The sequence below is a fragment of the Stenella coeruleoalba genome, assembly GCF_951394435.1.
Source record: "Stenella coeruleoalba genome assembly, chromosome: 4".
Classification (NCBI taxonomy): Eukaryota; Metazoa; Chordata; class Mammalia; order Artiodactyla; family Delphinidae; genus Stenella; species Stenella coeruleoalba.
Window position 1 is genome coordinate 72009640 of NC_137149.1, and position 19787 is coordinate 72029426.

At 42.9% G+C, this 19787-nt stretch overlaps 1 protein-coding gene across 5 annotated transcripts in view; it reads right to left on the minus strand.

Moving 5' to 3' along the window:
• USP46 (ubiquitin specific peptidase 46) overlaps positions 1–19787 on the minus strand; it is a 61137-nt gene that overhangs the window by 21977 nt on the left and 19373 nt on the right. For 3 of the 5 annotated variants that reach the window (XM_079919747.1, XM_079919748.1, XM_079919746.1), the window contains exons 2-4: positions 13068–13148; positions 10362–10575; positions 8719–8948 (exon numbers count right to left, since the gene is read on the minus strand). In XM_079919747.1, coding sequence (XP_079775873.1) covers positions 8719–8948; positions 10362–10575; positions 13068–13148 — 525 coding nt within the window. Of the gene's footprint in view, positions 1–8718; positions 8983–10361; positions 10576–13067; positions 13149–14349; positions 14523–19787 lie in introns of those variants that run through there. The other 2 variants (XM_079919749.1, XM_079919750.1) reach the window with 2 other exon arrangements.

The window sequence follows — 19787 nt, forward strand, 5'->3', positions numbered from 1 at the left end:
AAAGCTTTTGCACAGCAAAGGAAACCATAAACAAGACGAAAAGACAACCCTCAGAATGGGAGAAAATATTTGCAAACAAAGAAACTGACAAAGGATTAATCTCCAAGATATACAAGCAGCTCATGCAGCTCAATATCAAAAAAAACCAAACAACTCAATTGAAAAATGGGCAGAAGACCTAAACAGACATTTCTCCAGTGAAGATATACAGATTGCCAACAAACACATGAAAGGATGCTCAACATCACTAATCATTAGAGAAATGCAAATCAGAGCTACAATGAGGTATCACCTCACACCAGTCAGAATGGCCATCATCAAAAAATCTACAAATAATAAATGCTGGAGAGTGTGTGAAGGAAAGGGTACCCCCTTGCACTGTTAGTGGGAATGTAAATTGATACAACCACTATGGAGAACAGTATGGAGGTTCCTTAAAAAACTAAAAATAGAACTACCATATGACCCAGCAATCCCACTACTGGGCATATACCCTGAGAAAACCATAATTCAAAAGGAGTCATGTACCAAAAGGTTCATTGCAGCTCTATTTACAACAGCCAGGACATGGAAGCAACCTAAGTGTCCATCGACAGATGAATGGATAAAGAAGATGTGGCACATATATACAATGGAATATTACTCAGCCATAAAAAGAAACGAAATTGAGTTATTTGTAGTGAGGTGGATGGACCTAGAGTCTGTCATACAGAGTGAAGTAAGTCGGAAAGAGAAAGACAAATACCGTATGCTAACACATATATATGGAATCTAAGAAAAAAAAATATCATGAAGAACCTAGGGGTAAGACGGGAATAAAGACACAGACCTACTAGAGAATGGACTTGAGGATATGGGGAGGGGGAAGGGTAAGCTGTGACAAAGCGAGAGAGAGAGGCATGGACATATATACACTACCAAACGTAATGTAGATAGCTAGTGGGAAGCAGACGCATAGCACAGGGAGATCAGCTTGGTTCTTTGTTACCATCTAGAAGGGTGGGGCAGGGAGGGTGGGAGGGAGGTGCAAGAGGGAGGGGATATGGGGATATATGTACACATATAGCCGATTCACTTTGTTATACAGCAGAAACTAACACAACATTGTAAAGCAATTATACTCCAATAAAGATGGTAAAAAAAAAAAGCAGTAAATGGCTGTAAGAATCCCACCCCCCAAAAAACCTGGATTTTGGTCATAGTTACACAACTTAGCAAATCACCCCCCCCAAAAAAATCACTGAATGGATGAATTTCATGGTAATTAAATTGCACCTCAACAAAGTTGTTTTTAAAAAGTAAAAAAAAAATCATGAAGCAAAAACTGACAGAATTAGAGGGAGAAATAAGACAAATCCCACAATTATAGTTAGAAGTTTTAACACTACTTTCTCAGCAAATAATATAAAACTATGGGGGAAAAATCAAGAAAAACACAGACAATCTGAATAACTCTACCAACCATCATGACCTACTGATAACTATAGAGTACTATACCCAACAACTACAAAATATAAATTATTTTCAACTCGGTGGTTCTTAACAAGGGAAACTGCCTTTCAGGGGATATTTGGCAATGTCTAGAGACATTTTTGTTGTCACATTTTGGGGGATGTTACTGGAATCTAGTAGGTAGAAGCCAGAGATGTTGCTAAACATGCACAGGGCAGCACCCCACAAAAAAGAATGATCTGATCCGAAAGGTTAATAGTTCTAAGGTTGAGAGACCCTGTTTTCAAGTGCATTTACCAAAACAGAACGTGTGTTAGGATACAGAACATGTCATGATAAATTGTAAAAGACTGAAATCATACAGAATATATTCCCTAACCAAAACAGAATGAAATTGGAAAATATTAAGATACCTAGGAAAACACTAAATATTTGAAAATTAAACAACACACTTCTAAGTAATACATGGGTCAAAGAAAAAAAGTCACAAGAGAAATTAGAAAATAATTTGAACTAATGACAAAGAAAATATCAAAATTTGAGAGATGCAGCTAAAACAGTGCTAAAAGGAAAATGTATAGCTTTAAATGTGTATATTAGTAAATAAAAGAGCAGGGACTATCTTTTCTGTTTGTTTTAACTGCTATATCTCTAGTACATAAAACAATTTCCAGTATTTAATAGGTACACAATAAATATTTACTAAATAAATGAATATATAACTGAACAAAAGACTAAACAAATGAAAAGATATCTAAACGCCAATAATGGCATCTGGGTGGAAGAATTATGAATGATTTTCTTTTTATACATTCCTGTGCCTGTTTTTAAAAAAATAATTCACAGGTATTATATTTTTTAATTAGTAAACCTTTTTTTAAACCTAAATGGCCTTTCTCTGAGAGATAATAAAACGATTATAGCCAACTGAAGTCATACATAATTTAGATAGTTCTACTAAAGGTCCTGTACTTGAAGGGGGATGAAAACAAAGAAACACTGTCTCCCTTTAGATGCAAATCTTTCCCTGTACTTGTTTCAGGGAGAGGGAAGAAAGGTACAGATCTAATTAAAGAACTGGAGAAAGTTACTGTAACTTTCTCAATTCCCAGTGCAAACTGCTTCCAGAATTAAGAGAAAGCACTCACTGCTCAGGTGGATGGCCCTACCGGTGACATCAAAACATGGCACTAAACCCTTCCATTTGGACTTTTCTCTCTCCCCCTGTCTCAGACTGACATAGTCAAAAGCAATGAGTGATCAAGCAATTTTTTTTTTTTCCTTTTATCTCTTCCCAGAAAGCTGCCAGAAAATAAAACCATTTTCTTCCCACACACAAGGATCTCATTCTGGTCTAAGTGAAAACACAGCTTGTCTCCAAGGAAACATATGTATCACTAAGACTGATACTCTCGGCAGGTACAGGCTACATCTTATTCTTTCTTCTCCCCCGATTTTGGGCATGGAGTTCCCCCAAAACTAGTTTTAAAAGGATGGAAGAGACCCTACTTGCTCTTGTTTTTAATTCATTACAAACCAATTAATAGAACAAATTAATATACAGGGCTTTGCTAAGTTCCTGAGTAATTAAAAAAAAAAAAAATCATGAGCTTTGCTAAGTTCCTGAGTAATTAAAATCCTATTCAAATGTGCTTCTAAATCCCCAGCCGCCTTTGCCGGGCTTAGCAGAAAAGGTGACCAGGTGGCAGCTCCACGCTGCTCAGCCAGGGACTGAAAACGTGCTGGCTCAGAGTCGGTGCCAAGTTGTTGGGCTCAGGAAGAGTGGCAACCACAGCCCACCTGAGTCCTGGGGACTCAGAACCACCTGACCACAGCGCCCATCCCCACTCCTCTTCTGTGAAGGGCTCAGAAGCTCTACTGAGTCAATTTTAACCTCTGCAAACAAAACGAGAAGGGGCATACAATTGGTACTTCATAAAGCAGCTCTTTAGACAACCTTTTGGCTTCTCAGTCTTAAAGCCACTGAGAAGCACTGAGAACCACAGATCTGCAAAGCAAAAACTCAGTTGAAAGAGAAAGTGGGGGCGGGGGGCGGGAATTAACAACAACAACAAAATTAAGCTCCAACCAAGGGAACACTGAGGCTAGACTGGAAAATCCCCAGGCCTCCGTTCTGGAGTGCCTTGGTTACGGTTATCTGGGACAGTCAGCACTGAATGACCCCCTTAAAACTGTCTCTCCAAGTCTACTGCAGAATGAAACCGTTTGTCTCCATAAACCCCTCAGTTGACATCTGCACTGCAATCACAGGCAACGTTTACAAAGGGTGAGACCCAGAAAAAGAAAAAAATTATCGTCTGAAAGCATGAAGACTGGCACAAAGGGTTTTGCACAATTGGAGGAACTACCAGCTGAGGCCGCCCCTACAGCGAGGCTCCCCCAGGGGCTAATTTGCTGCTCCAGATCTAGTGCAGTTCAATCCCACTGTGAGTGTTCACTAATGGTCTTGGCAATTCTGCCGGAAGCGCTCTGTAAAGGCTGCTTGCTCTGGGCAGAGGACGTTACTTAAACGGGGCCCTATATTTCTCATCCTGTGAAGGAAAACTTTTAACTTAGGTCTTCTTTTACACTAAGTTCTCAACATTCTACAGTAACAACTAAAAAGCCCGCACACTATGCATTTTCTTAGAAAGTAGAGGGCTTTCTAACAATTAGAGCTTTCTAAAAATGGAAGGCATCGCCTGGGAAGATTGAGTTCCCTATCTCTGGACAGGATCCAGCAGATGCTGGTGACCAACTGGCTAGGACGTCACAGAAGGGACTTGGGCACTGGGAGAGGAAGGATTAGGTGACTCGTAGGATCCCGTCCAGTTAAAGGATCTAAGAAAATGGAGGTGATTATCCAAGTAACTCCAGAGCGGGGAAGGTGGAAAGCACTCCTGCCTCAAATGTAATCATTTCAGGGGATAATAAATGTACGTTTTTCAGAGTGCACCATCCTCCACAAAGACACACACACACACTCTCATTCTCTTCCACAAACGAAGTATAAATGGTTGGAATCCCGCTAAAACAAACTCTATGGTGTGATCCAAACGTTTTGGAGGAAATCTTTGGGCACAGGCTTGCGATCCGTGGTAACCCTCCACGAGAAAACAGGCTCTGTAACAGCTTCTGCAATACAATTATCTGCGGGTGCAATTTTGCATTTGTTGGGATCAACTGACCTGTTCTCAGACAAAAAAAGAAACTACAAATGTGACTGAGCCTTTCTGAAAATCTACACAGAGAATCACAGGACGGATGTAGTAACTGTTAATTTCAAAGATAACCAAAAGAATTAGACCAGCTGTACAGTCTGGGGCAGGTTTCCCGGCTAAATGTAGAGATGTGATGCCCCATTGTTCTTGTTCCTGTATCTAAGCTCACAGAATACTCTGTACTCCTTCACGGAACTTTGCAATTGTAACCACAAAATGAATTAGCCACTTTGTTATTAACGTCTGCCTTCCATGCTCAAAGTTTCAGAAAGGCCAGGCTCTCACTGCATCCTCAGTGTCTATACCTTTACTTAGCAGATGTGGGAAGAAAAAAAAAGTATTTATTGAATAAAAGAATACTTGTCTATACAACAGCCACTATACTACCAAAGTGAAGAGACATCTGAGAATAGTGGGTATAGACAAGAATGTGGAGAATAAGAATGCTCATGCACTGGGTGTATAAAATGGTACAACCACTTGGGGGAATTTGGTATTTTCTAATGAGTTTAATGGTAAGCCCATCTTATGACCTAACAAATCTACTTCTGTGTATATATCCTAGAGGAACTAGATTTATGTACACTAGATTGTATATGTATTACAATGTTCACAGCAGCATTGTTCATAGTTGCCCCAAGTTGGATACAACCAAATACCCACCAACAGTAAAATGGATTCATGAATTGTGGTATATTCAGGCAATGGAATACTATATGACAACGAAAATGAATGAACTTAAGCCTCATGCAACAGCACAAATAAATCTCACATGGGATAGTGAGAAAAAAAACGAAAAAAAAAAACCAGGACACTAAAGAATACACACTGCATGATTCCATTCATCTAAAGAGCAAAAAAAATCTAAACGGCTATTTATTTTAGGGATGCACAGGTAAGTTTCGAGTTCTAGCAAACATTCAAAGAACAGATAAATCAAAACGTACACATACTCTCTCAAAGAAGATAAAGAAACTGGAGGCCACTACTCTACTTTGGGCAGGAGAGTGACATGGAAAAGGGCAAGAGAAAAGCAAGAAAACCCAGTAGGAAGTTACTGCTGTAGCTTAGTTGAGACGGCCAGTCACGAGCTGATGGGTTCCTCTACCCTTCTAGGTTCTTCTGGCTGCTCTAAAAAAGTAAACGGGCATGAGACATTAACAGGAGAAAGTGGTGATGGGTGGCCTGAGCCAGGGTGGGAGCAGGAGGGATGAAGAGGATTAAAGAAACACAACAAGACAGGACCTGGTGACAGAACAGATACAAGAGGTAAGGTGAGCATGGTACCAAGGGATACTCCCTTATTAAAAGAAGGGAAGAAAGCAAAAAGACTGCAAGTCTGCAGATTATACTATGTACAATATAGCCCTAATTTTGATGTTTAAAAAGGACATGAATTTACTCTAAAAATAAATTTAGTATCAAAAAGAATAAAAAAACTGCAATGGATTAAAACACATAAAATGTTAAAACTCAGGAGTTCATCACAAAACTATAATGCAAAAGAAGGAAAAGAAGATGAAGGGTTCCAAAGGTTCTAGCATTGCTGGGAAAGTGGAAAAAAAACAAACCAAGTTAAGGATGTGTATTGTAGTCTCTAGAGTAACCTCTAAAAGAATTTAAAACTAACAACAACAACAACAAAAAAAATAGGAAGACAGACGTTTCATTGATACAAAGGCAAGAGGAAAAAAAAAAAAGAATATAAAATAGGTGGGTTGAATAGAAACAAAGAATAGGATGGTAGAAACGTACTGCCATTTCACAATACAAGTTAAACACCACAGGATGTTTCCAGAATGTGGGAAATTCTTTCCAACAACCTGATTTCTTCAACAACTAAACTACGAGGGAAAAAAAGGAGGGGTGGTAACTCATAGATTAAGACACATACTGACCAAATGCAATGTGTGGACCACGTTTGGATACTGATTTGAATTAACCAGCTGCTTTAAAGAAAAAGTGACATAATCAGAGAAACGAACACTGAGTGAACAATGATTTAAAGGAATTCTTTTTAGGTGTGATAATGGCATTGTACCAATGTTTTTTTAAAAAAGATTTCTTACCTTTTGGAGATATATAACAAAGTAATGAAGAAATTACAAATGGAATGATGTTACCTGGGACTTGCTTAAAAATAGACCAGTTCTGTGAAGTGGGAGGGGGCGTGAAAGGAAAGATGACTGAGATGGGCCAGCGTGTTAACAATCATTGATCCTCAGTCATACACATATGGGATGTATTATACTATTCTATTTCTGTATGCATTTGAATTTTACTGGAACAGAAGGAGAAAGGGAAGGAGGAGAGATCTCTAGATAGATAAGTATGTGTAGAAAATGTTTTGGCAGGATATATTTCAAAATGGTTATCTCCGGGCTAACGTGATCACAATTTTTAGAAAGTGTTACAAATTTATCATCTCTGGGTGGGGAGATTACTGGTAACTTTTAGTCTCTTTTTGCTTAGCTATGTTTTCTAATTGTTTCTACAAGGAACAAACCAGAATGCTTCAAATGCTCCAAATGCTTCAAAAATTGTTTAGAAGGATAGAAGACTGCCAAAAAACAAAGAGCCTCCCACTTAAATCCACATTTCTTAACCATTTCTGGGTGCCAGTCCCTTGGCAGAATCTGATGCAACTACTGTCTCTCTCCCCAGAAAGATGCACAATCCTACAGAATTTTTCATATGACGTTATTAAGAAACTCTGAGACCTCAGATGAACCCATACTTTCTATGTTATTAGTAGTCATCATAAATAGTAATAGTTGGCTTTTACTGCACAGTTGGTATGTGCCAAGCATGGTTCTAAGTGCTTTCCAAAAGCTAACTCATTTAATCCTCCTAGCAACCCTACGAGACAGGCACTCTCATCATCCCCAATTTACAGATGAGGTGAGGTCAGAGAGGGTGAATAATTTGCACAAGGTCCCACAGCTGCTGACTGGCAGAGCCAGCATACAAACTGAGCAGCCTGGCCCTAAAGCCTTTAAAAAGCTTTTTTTTTTTTTTTTTTTTTTTTTAGTTAAAGCTGGGCTTTTAACTACCACATTAAGAGGCCACTCAGAGAGTTAAATCAAATACAGAAAGCCAAGGCAACATCCTGAATCACGCCCTGGAAAATGTCTTCAAATTCAACTAACACTAAGTGCCTACCTACCATGTGCCAGACTCACCCAGACACATAAGCTAACCCAGCCCTGGCAACAGTGCTGTCAGGGACTTGTCCCATACACCCAGCTAACTGCTAGAAAATCAGAAGCCAAGCCTGGGGGCTTCCCTGGTGGCGCAGTGGTTAAGAATCCGCCTGCCCATGCAGGGGACACGGGTTCGAGCCCTGGTCCAGGAAGATGCTACATGCCATGGAGCAACTAAGCCCGTGCGCCACAACTACTGGGCCTGTGCACCACAACTACTGAGCCCACATGCCACAACTACTGAAGCCCGTGCGCTCTAGGGCCTGTGTGTTGCAACTACTGAGCCCACGCCTAGTGCTGCTCCGCAACAAGAGAAGCCACCACAATGAGAAGCCCACACAACACAAGGAAGGGTAGTCCCCGCTCGCCGCAACTAGAGAAAGCCCGCGCACAGCAACGAAGACCCAAAGCAGCCAAAAAAAAAAAAAAAAAGTCAAGCCTGTCTTCTGACTTCAAGTTCACCATACACAGCTGATTCCCTTTATGTTGGGGAGGTGGTCTGTTCTAAGTCACACATGACTCCCCGTGGCCAAACTCATTTCAAGATAACCCGTGGAGGTCCAGTTCAATACTTCCAATTGGTAGACCCTAAAATTAGTCCACGATGCACAGCAATCTAGTTCTTGAGATTTTCCCTCATCACTCTACTTCAGCCAGCTGAGACGTCTTAGATGGAGACATGCTTCCAAAAGTTGGCATCTGAGGCTCATACACATAAACAGAACGGTATGCACATACTGAAGACAACTGCTAGGTGCTACGATACCACACTACACTCACGCACAACACAGTTAGTACAACTATACACAAGCAAATCACATGAAAGCCCTCCTGATGCTTACAGTTTCACAGTTCAAGCATCGAGTTTCATTGGTGAGCGTTCCCTGAAAAATCTCATGGACCCAGGTGAGTTCTGGTTTATTATTCTCCGCAGGTTCGTTCATGTTGCCATTTTTTAATTTTCCATTTTGTTTCTCCTGTTTCTTCTCTTCCTGCAGGATGTCCGCAATAGTGTTTAGCAAATAATTTAAAAATTCGTGAGCATCCTGCTGCATGTAGTTATCAAAGAGATCTGGAAAGGAGAGGGTCGGTATTTCAATCTCTGGCTATTGAAAAGCAAAGAAAATGCTCATTTTACAAACCACACTTCCATTTTTATATTGAAAGAGTGGACACGTATGGAATACGTTCACCTCTATTTTGCAACTTCAATGGATAAGTTTTTAAAAAATTTTTGTTCACTTCCACTTTTTACCACCCACCAAGAACTAAATTTCCCATATCTTCCTGAAGTCATCATATATATAAAAAGCTACCAACATTTTTATTTGTTCTACAAAAAAAAAAAAGAAAAAGAAAAAGAACAGGAATTACTTGATAAACTCCCTGATAAAGTATCAGTATTTAATATGATGTGACCACCAATGATCAATTATTCACTTCGTAATTTATGCAGAGCAACAGGGTCTCTTCCCAAAGATCATATTAAACCCTGGACCAACCTGGAAGCAGCTTAAATGAAACACATAAGGGAGATGAGGGATATATATGAGAATGTATCTATCTGATAGTGTTCTGAAACCAAATACAAATGATTCCAGCAGCCTGTTCCCTGCTATAAGGACAAACAATCAAGAGATGAATGCAGCTGTGAAACTTCATTATTAATCATGTGCACAAGGAGACTTGGGAGGGCTCTGCTTCCTTCTCAGATTATTTCTATTCTGGTGTGTATAAACTACAACAACTTCAAAAGACGGCAATCAAATTAAATGAGACTTTATAAAACAAACATCTGATTAACTGTGCAAGTCTGTTGCAGTAAGGCTGAAATCTAGGCTAAACACAAGTTGTCATATCAAATATTTCTATAGTCATAAAAATTACCCATGCAGAACTTCTGGAATAACCTCATCTCTACCACCGCTTCTCACACACACACAAAAAAGAATATAGAAAAAAAAGAAGAAAATCAGGTGACAGCAGGACATTTTTTATCACAGAAAAATATCAGCTTGATATCCTTCAACTTAGGCAAACAAGAATCAAAGGTATTATTTTTAAAACAGCAGAGCCTCTGATTAGACAATCTGCATTTAGTTTAATCACTTATGACAAGTTTATAAGATAGTACTATTTTATTCAATTATTGCATCAACCTATGTATTCCAATCAGTGTCCTGCCTTGGGCAATTTCTCCTCTTACAGTGATCCTACCCAGAAAAAACTCCTTCCAATGTGGAGCGAAAAGAAAAGGTCATTCCAAAATGGAATGATAAATTTGAATTTTTAAGTATATCTTTAATTCAGTTTTGTTTTATATACTGGGTGGAAAAGGAGAAATATCTTTTCAAATGATAGTTGAGTAGTTGGCCATACTATTTTCCCATTTAAAAAAAAAAAAAGGTTTCGTTTTGAGGATATACAGAACTGTCAATTCTCCTTATTTCAGAGCCTGAAACCCATTCGTCTCCATGCTACTCACCATTTTCTTTTCTCAGCCTCGAAATGAACTTCTTTGGTGGGATCACGCCAACCTTCTTCTTCTGCGTGGCGATGCTATGGAAAAGGTCTGCCAGGCATGTCAACAAGTTTTCCTTCTTTTTTTGCTGGGCCTTGTATGCCAGCACATTCTCCCGGAAGGGCCGGCAGAAGTACAAGGCCTGAAGCACGGAGTTACAGTAGCATGTGTTTCCGAACTGCCAAAGGACAACAGGGATGGTTCAAATCAGGGTCCGGGGCTGCACCACCTCCGAACCAGGTGGAGAGAGGGAGAGGGCCACCCTCCATGTGAACCAGCCCAGATTCCGCGTATCACAGCCCTGCTCACGGTGGTAGAAGCCCAGTATGGCACTCTGAACATCACCAGGGAAATGAATGCTAGTATATGCAAGCCTGGTAGCTCTCTAGCCCATTAAAAGTCTCTAAGATGATAAGAAGCACTCGGCCTTGATTTTAAAAAATCTAGTGAAACTTTCTGGTGCTTAAAAAAGAGAGAGACACTGAAGAAGAAAAAAATCGACATGATGTGGAGACGCAGAAAAGCAGCTGGCTACACAAAAGATGTCACAAGGCAACACATCAAAACTCCTATGACAGGGAAAATAAAAATCTCAATCAGAAAGAAATCCAGGAACTAGGAACCACTTGCTCAGCTAAAACAGTCTTCACCGAATGGGGACTTGTTTTAGTTTCTCTCTTTCAAGATTCCAGCACGCCTGCCATTGGCTTCAGACCACATTTCCTCACTTTCTCAAAGCAATCTTATTTCCGCCAAAGTAGCAATTGTCTCAATACAACAGTACCACCCAGTTCCTGGTCTCCTGCAATCTGATTAGGGCCCACAGAGTAATACTATGACCTCTCAAAAGCCACGGATACTCAAGATTATGATTAACGAGGGAAAAAGTAAGTCATCATCTCCCTGGTTTTCAACTGACCATATAATAACCAACTCTGCGGGTGAACACATAGCTGAGACATTCACTTTAGAATTTTTCATGCACGTTAAAATGAAAAGGAAAACAAACTAAGGAAATCAGAAGATTAATAACAGATTACGAACTGCTGTGTAAGATTAAAATAGAACATGAGCATTTCAAGATTGGTTGTTGGCTTGTGTGTTGTCTGCCCAAGAGCAAGGCAGATGCACCACCATCCTTAACGTGACATTTCTACGTATGTTAAGATAGAACACTTCCTATTTTTATATATTTTAATCTACTTTGACACAATTATGCAGTGAGACAAACCTCTTTTTAAAGAGAAGCTGTAACTTTCATGAATTACCATTCGAAACAAACATAAATGAAACTATTAATAAGTTTAGGTCTCACAATGCTTCCACAGACTAGGAGATGGCCTTAGTTCTTTTTTCCTCCATAGTCTGCACTTGTCTTTTCCCTGCACAAGGTAGAATTCCAGCAACTTGAATAACTATCCTCACAGAGCTTAAGCAAGAGGCCTTTGCACTATGCCTAAAAAAACTGCATTAAAATTAGGAGTCAGTATTTCATCAACACAATGTCCTATATTCCAGTACTGGAGCCTCCTCCTACCATTCTTTTCTCTGTTACTCAGTACCTCACCTTCAGCCAGACACCCTTTAGTAACACTTGGCCCTGGGCCAGTGGACAACGTCTGGGAAAGAAAAGGAACTAACATTGACCGAGTGTCCACATATGTGCCTCAGTCTCATGTCAGTACCTTCAATAGGAGCTCTCATGGATCCTTCATTATAGGCCAAGAGGTAGAAACCATTATGGTCTCCATTTTACAGAGGGGGAAAGGAGACACAGAGAGGCCAAGTGACTTGCCCAAGATCGCACAGCTAGTGAACGGCATAGGCAGAATTCAGACTTAGGTCTGTACTACCGCAAAGCCAATGTCCACTCCATTATCCCACAGGCGGCATTCACTCAGAGAATGGTCCCAGCGGAAATTACCACCTATCACACCTGAACTGACAGACCACACTCAGAGCAGTTGTTCCAGAAAACCAGGTGCTTATGAGTTAACACCGGATGTCACTTAAATCCTCCACCCCAGAGAGAAAGGATCAGGGGGGGAAGAAAGCTCACGGGGGTGGTGGGCAATACGGCCTCACTACTTGGTCATAATCAACTTGTCTAGGACACAGGCCCTGGCAAGTATGGCCATCTACAAGGGGACCATTGCTGAGCACAAGCAAATGAGGCCGAGGGATTTTGAGGTAAACTGGCCCCAGTTTTCCCCTGACTCCCCACCCATGCTTCAAATACCAAGTTGTGCTGTTAAATCGCTACTGGTGATGAGCTGGAAACACTTTCGATGCTCTGGTTGAACTGATGCATACTGAAACAAAGCTACCAAGGAACCCACCCAGATGGTGAAGGGAAAACGTACAAAAGCAGATACTGCTACAAAGGCTAATAATATCACTGTGAAAGTTATGGGTGCAGCAGAAATCTTTTAAAGCACAGGGGAAAAAAATGAGAATCTGACCCGATAATGCACTCATTAAACACTTTCTTCTGGGGCAGCTCATACTTTCAAAAACTGGACTAAATTTCCCCCACCCCAATATTTGCCACTTATGGTAACCAAGGAGTATGAACGATTATTTAAAGCTTGATAATAACGAAAATGGGAATGGAGTTGCTTCAAGAACTCTAAAACATTTGATTAAGATAGTACATTTTAAAATACTTACATTGACCAATCCGAAGTAGTGTTCATTGATTGGAAACTGCTCTGGACCAATGTCTTTTTCCAGAGCAGAGGCATTGGTGCCCTAAAAGAGAAAAATAACAAAAGTTCTGTTGTGTGTAGAATAGACAAGAAAGCAAAATGATACTTGAGAGAGTCCGCTATCGAGACCAGCATCTCCTCGGGTGGCCTGGAGTTTGGTGACGGTCACGCTGAAAGAACAGGTGTCAGAAGTAAACCGTCGAAGAGGTAATGACATCAGCCTACTCCTCTCCTCATCCAACTTCATCATCCCCTCAAACCTGTTCTACCCGGCTTCAATTCTCCTCTATTAGGAAAGGAGGTTTGGGACAGGCAAATCAGCAAATCATCAGTCAGAACTTCCGAATGAAACATTCTGAGCTCAGGCAGCTGCAGTAGCTTTTATACTACTGGTGTATAGAATCGTACCACCACTTTCAAAGTCAACAGTATCATCCTGATAAAGATTTATCTACCGTACACCCACTATGTGCCAGGTACTATTCTAGGCTCTGACAACAGAACAGGGGACAAAGACAGGCTGAAAGAAAAGGCAAGTACACTGGACAGTACATCAGAAGGTGACAAGTGCAGTGAAGAAAAACAAGGCAGGAAATGAGGGTAGGGACTCCAGGGAGCAGGGGGTGAAAGGGAGGCACGGAGGGGGAAGGAGTGGAGGGTAGATCATTGCCGCTTAAATAGGGTGGTCGGGGAGGCCTTACGGAGAAAGTGAAATGTCCAAGGAATATTGTAAATAATGGAGAAATACAATTTAAAACCTAACAGTTCCCAAATGCATCAAATTGGTGAGCCATGTGTACTCAAGTTCAACACTCCAACAGGATGATAATAAGTTCCTGGGTACTCCCACTATATATGCCAGGAACTGCACTATTTATTCTCACAACATCCCATTAGGTAAGTACTTACTATCATAATCCCCATTTAACAGACAGGAACTTAAGGCTTCGAATGGTTAAGAACCTGCCCAAAGACCACAGAGCTAGGACTTGAACCCAGGAGTCAGACTCGGGAGCCCACGGTCTTAACCAAAGGCTATGCAGAGCAATCCTATGACAAAACCATTTACTGAGCCCCGCTAAGGGCCAAGGGGTCATTGGCAAAAGCACACTGATTATCACTGCGCCCCACCCCACCCCCCGCAAGGCCTGGAGGGGTCTGCTGGGATTAGGAAGAGCGACCAAAGTTCAGTCCAATCCGGTGAGTAGTTAGGGGGTGGGTAGGACCACAGGCCCCACGTATACCTGTGGCGCTAACATCATCCTACAGCTTCTCACATCCTCAGGCTATCACGGAAGACTCACAGCTCACAGAATCTCAGGGATTTGGGAGACAGGTATTTTAAAAAGAGACTGTTATGTTTTGTAAAAACTAAATCTGCTGCTGCTACTTATTCTGGGCTCATATAACTAGAATCTCCCATCCCAGAAAGAAATGGCCAAAAGGTGGGCTGAGAACCAGTTAAAACGGTCACGTGTCAACAAGCAAACATGAAATGCAGAATAACTCAATTCTAAGCAAACACCACCTCAGCAGAAATAGTACATTCCATCCCCTTATCATACTATCCTTTGTTTCCACTTGTTTTCTAGGTCCCTGATACTGCTCCACCAATCTAAACTCCTTTACCCGTCATCGGAGACCTTGAGTTTAGCGGTCATCTTTGCGCACAACAGTTTCACTATCTTTTTCATGGGGGCGGGCGGGGGAGGCAGGGTTTCATTGCCTTCACAATAATGTGACTCCATATACAGGCTGAATTTTTAAAATAATACTTATATGAAAGCAGGCTTTTATGGTATAGACAAAAATCACTAAAAGTTTTCAATAAAGCTACATCTCAATCATCAATCGATGTAAATAATGTGTATTAAATATACCCACAGCCATTTTTGAAACAACATTAGAATATATGGCTTAGAGCCCAGGAGGCATGTCAGATATAAAAGTAGAGCACATGGAGACAGATCTCATTAAATCTAGAGATTCAATCCCTGACTTCTGTTATTCGGGAATTCTTGGATGGAGTGCTTTTTTCTACCTTAATATTTTCCCACTGGAGAGGGAGCTGGTGGGGGGCGGCTGGCTGTGACTCAGGCTAAGTACGGTGACCCAGGGGAATAATACCTGGGTGGGAGGAATAATATAATAATAATTATTATAATAATATGATAATACCATGGAGGTAGCAGGCCAGGAGCACCCACAGCACAGCTCGGGGGAGAAGAAAGTGAGCTAGCCGTGTCGTCAGCGAAACCTGGCCCTCCCTCCGGTCAGGCCTGCTCACCCCCTCTCACAGCCCCCGCACACACACGGTCTGGAAGGGTCAGGAGGGGAGGTCAACCGCGCTCTGATCCCCAGCATCGCTTCCAGACCCCTGCACCGTCACCCATCTCGTCAAAACATCCACCCTGTGCAGCCCGTGCCTCCCAGCACCGTACAAACCCCTTCCCTTCTCCTCGTCTCGCCTGACCCCTCCATGCCCCGACGACCTACCTTTACACCCTGTCTCCTGCCATCGTGCTGGGTGGCTTCAGGATCCACGTGGCGGTGCCTTCCCATACCCTGCTCTCTCAGCAACTCATGCCCTCTTTTCTAGCTGTCTTTTATTTCACTCCACTCCAGCTACCCACTCCCAAAGACGCACCCCGGACCTGGTCACCACCCCAAAACCCAGCCAGGCTGGACTCTGTCTGTCGGCTCATCCCATCACAGCCACTCGTACACCCGCCAGGACCCGTCACTCCTCTCCTTTCTCATTCAGCTTAGAGTCCATGGATCACGATGTCAGTGGCTCTTATAAACACCCCTGACCTTATGCTTTGCTCACACCACCTGGCAAAAAACCCACCCAATGGGAACCAAATTATTCACCTTCTCTGAACATACGCCCAGACAGATGTGCAGCGCTAGGGGGGAGAAGTTGCACCTCAGGCTGATTGCATTCGCTCGAACTCACCAAATTCAAGCAGCCCACGTCCCCACCTTCCAAGACCCTTTCTCTGAGGCACTCATTCTCCACTCCACAGCGACCTTTTCCAAATTTCCCCAAGCGCCTCAAAACTATATACCTCTCTGCCCCTCTCACTGGCTTCCCACTCTACAGGAAAATGAAGAAAAAGAAAAACATTAAACCAGCAGAGAGGAACTCTCTTAATTTCACACTCTCAAACCTTCAAACCTATGCGCCTACCTCTCCCAATGATGGAGACCTCGCTCTCGTGCAGGTCAATTGCTCCCGCACTATTAGATCCTGCCCGGCAGAATTTAACATGCCTCCTTGTCTCTCATGTTAAAAATACACATACACGTCTTCTTCCCACCTCTCCCAGTCCCCACCCCCTTTCTCACCTCCCCTTCATAGCTAAACTTCTTTAAACAATTGTCTATTCTGACACATTTACAAATGAATCAGATGATTTCTAAGATTTATTTCAAATGATCCAGTGGGGAGAAGTGGGAGGTGGGTGTGAGGGGCTTATTATACTATTCCATTTATACTTTTACATATATGTTTACAGGCAGAGTAATGGTCTCCCAAAGATGCCCAGGTCTTCATCCCCAGAACTTGTGATGACGTCACCCTACATGGCAAAGGTAAATTTAGATTGTAGAAGGGCTTAATTTGCTAATCAGGACTTAATTTGACCTTAAAATAGGGGGACTGCCCTGGCTTATCCAGCTGGGCCCAACGTAATCACAAGCATCTTTAGAAGCGGGAGACAGATCAGAACAACAGACCGGAAGGACTCAACTTGCCTTCGCTGACTCTGTAGGCAGAGGAAGGGGCCAGGAGCCAAGGAACCAGGCAGTCTCTAGAAGCTTAAAAGGCAAGGAAAAAAAAACAGTTTCCGCTAGAGCCTCCAGGAAGAACACAGCCGCACACTGCCTTCATTTTAGCCCGGGTGGGGCTAGTTCAGTCTTGTGACCTCCAGGCTATAAGGTAATATACTTGTGCTGTCTAAGCTGCTAAGTTCACGGTAACTTGTTACAGCAGCAATAGACTAATACAATATGTCTGAAGTTTTCCATAATACTCGCTAAGACCTGTCTCTATTTCCTCACCTCCCCATCTCTCCTGAAAATATTCCCTTCTGGATTCTACCCCTGATGAGCTCCACACATGGTCAACTCAGGAAGACACACTTAGCTGTTGGCTTTCTCCAGGTGCTGTCTAAGGCCCTCTTCCCTCCCTCCATGCCTCTTTCTGTAGGGTCCAGGCAACAACCAGGCTTCAATCAGCAGCTACGTGCCAACCATTTCCAACGCTTCCCCTTCATCCCAGAAAGCTCATTTCTGAGCCCATTCAGGCGGGGTGAACACAGAGTTCCACTTGCTTGTCTCACAGGCCCTCAAATTCACTCTACCCCGAAACTAGAGCTTTCACTTCTCCTTCCCCTCAAATCCAGTCTCTTCCTGGTGTTTCCCCACTTGTCCATGACGATGCCACCTTCCACCTGGCTCCGGCTAGAAACCTGAGGGCCACGCCTAACGTCCTTCTCCACACTCGACGGCCATCCACCACAGCACACTACTGACCGATTCACTCTCCTTAAATCTCTCAAATCCCTTCGCTTCTCTTGAACCTCCTGCCACCAGTGGGACCAGGCCACCAGCATCTCTCATCTGAATTACAACAGCCTCCTAAATGGCCTCCGACACCCACCTTGCTCACCTCTAACCCCACCATCAACATGGCAGCAAAACTGCCTTTCTAAATACAAATCTGCTTTAAAATGCTCCAGTGGCTTCTACGGCTGTCCCCAATGCCACCTACCACCCATGCTCTCATACACTTGGCCTGCTAGGGTGGCCTTTGCTCTGGTCCTCAAGTACCTCAAGTTCCCTCCCATCCATCACCTGAATGCTCTTCCCCTGCTTCTTCACCTGGCTGTACCCTATCATCCTTCTCAGGGAGTTCTTTACCGGCCACCCCTAGATTCAGGTAGTCTCTGTAATGGACAGAATAATGGCCCCTCAAAGATGTCCCCACCCTAATCCCTGGAACCTGTGAATACGTTAACTTATGTGGCAAAAGGGACTCTGCAGGTATGACTGATTTAACAATCTTGAGGTGGGGGGGGTGCAGTTATCCTGGATGACCTCAATGGGCCCAGTGTCATCAAGGGTCCTCATGAGAAAGAGGCAGGAGTATCAGAGTCAGCGAGGAGATGTGACGACAGAAGCACAGTTCACAGAGAGACCGGAAGATGCTACACTGCCGGCCTTGACGATGGAAGGGGCCCAGAGCCAAGGACTGCAGGCAGGCCCTAGAAAGTGGAAAAGGCTCTCCTAGAGCCTCCAGAAGCTGTGCAGCCCTGCGACACCTTGATTTTAGGAGTTCTGACCTCCAGAGCTCGAAGGGAATAAATTCCTGTCATTTTAAGCTGCTAAGTCTGTGGTCCTATTTTACAGCAGCAACAGGAAACTAACACACCCCTCCCCCAACAACCTCCACTCTCCACTCATAGCATACTGTCTCCCTTACAGTGTTTACTCCAATTCTTATTTATGTAATTATTAATATGTTTCCTATCCCCTCAACTACATGTCTCACAGGAGCAATGACTTATGTCTGACCTGCTTAATACTGCACTCTCAGTGGCTAGCACAGATTAGGCGCAGGCCTGCTGGGTGGGTGGGTGGATGGATGGATGGACGAATGAGTGGATGGTTGGTTGGATGGATGGATGCATGCGTGCATAGATGGGGATGGTTAGGGCTGTGCAAGTTGCTTCCACGTCCATGATCATTTGGACACAGGTGTGTGAGCTCTCCCGATCTACTGTTCAGTGAGGCCTACATGGTGCCCTCTTCCATTTCCCCATTCTCCCTTCCCTTTTATAAATATACACCCTAGGAATTCCTTCCCATGGATACAGAACGTCACTGATACTGACATCTGGAACCAACCTCTTGCTTCACATGCTAGCATTTTCCATTGGTAACGTGAATTTTTGTGCATCTTTAACAGATTTCGGAGGTCTCTACGTTAAATGTAAATCTCTGTATGATGAAAGGACACACACATGATGGGGAACGTTTCATGAGAGATGGTGGGAGCTTAAAGATCAACTAGACAGTATAAATCGAAATTTTCAATGAGCACCTCCTTCAATCCTGCAATTCTTCTTTAAGCAATTTGTTCCACATCTATACTCACACGGGTAGAAAAGATACAGAGACTATAGCAAGGACGAAAATAATCCAGGCCTGGCTTAAACAAGACGGAAGTTTACTTCAAGAGGAAGCAGCACAGGCCTGACGCGGCAGCTCTGCAGGGCCGGGGACTCGGGCTCCTTTTATCTTGTTGTTCTGTCATCCTCAAGAATGTATCTTGGGAACCAACATGGTCACTCCGGCCCCTATCATCAAACAACCTCCGCCAGGGGGAAGCAGACAAGACGGGGAGAGACTGCGCCATCTCTTCCAAGAATGTTCCTGGAAGTCGCATACATCACTTTTGCTCATGATCCCAATGGCCAGAATCTCACCCAGCCACACGGCCACACCTAGCTGCCAGGGGAGCCTGGCAAATGGGCTCTATTACCAGCCAAAATTAGAGATGGAAAAAGGATACTGAAGGAACGAGCAGCAGGCAACATCTCGGACGGTCCCCGCCCCACCCCCGGCAAGGCTTGCAAGAGGAAAACGTTAGAAATAACTGGTCAAATAATTACAG